We start from the raw sequence: 604 nt of genomic DNA on the forward strand, positions 1-604 counted from the left end.
TATTAGTGGAGGAAGTGGAGGCAGTTTTGGAGGTAGTCATGGAGGCGGAAGCGGAGGTGGAAGCGGAGGCGGAAGCGGAGGCAGCAGCGGATACGGAGGATAAAGCGGAAAAGTAAAGACACCCCTAGATGCAATAAAGTAAACTGAATTAAAACCTGCTTTATTCCAACAATCGAAATCCATCTAGAGCGAAAACCATTTTCATGTTCCTAAATTTTTAATAATCAAAGCTCCCCACATATTCCAAACGCCTGAAATAAGGCAATGCGGCCAAATAACGCAAAATAAATGAAAATCACTCTTATACCCCCACCTCACAAACATATAATATGCTTAAAAATTCATGATTAGACAAAAGACAGAAGTAGAAGAACAATCTATAAAAATGAGATGGAAAAAAGTGATAAAAAATAAACTATATATAAAAGCAAAAGAAAGCTACTGTTGATGTAACGGCAATAAAGCAAAGAAATGTAAGCAAAAAGTATTCTCAGAAATATAAAATAAAGAGAAAAAATGCTTCTCATAGATGGTAACAGTTAAGTCCTATAACAAAGAAACATACAAACACTCAACGCGCAGCTATATACCAATTCTGCTATTA

General features: G+C 35.9%; 1 protein-coding gene across 1 annotated transcript in view; it reads left to right on the forward strand.

The window, feature by feature from the left end:
* The window catches only part of LOC119588260 (keratin, type I cytoskeletal 9-like), a 2999-nt gene extending 2883 nt beyond the window's left edge, over nucleotides 1-116 (forward strand). The window contains exon 8 of the mRNA XM_037936955.1: nucleotides 7-116. Coding sequence (XP_037792883.1) covers nucleotides 7-116 — 110 coding nt within the window. The remainder of the gene's footprint in view (nucleotides 1-6) is intronic.
* Nucleotides 117-604: the final 488 nt, after the last annotated feature.

This window comes from Penaeus monodon, chromosome 23, assembly GCF_015228065.2.
Source record: "Penaeus monodon isolate SGIC_2016 chromosome 23, NSTDA_Pmon_1, whole genome shotgun sequence".
In the NCBI taxonomy this organism is placed as follows: domain Eukaryota; kingdom Metazoa; phylum Arthropoda; class Malacostraca; order Decapoda; family Penaeidae; genus Penaeus; species Penaeus monodon.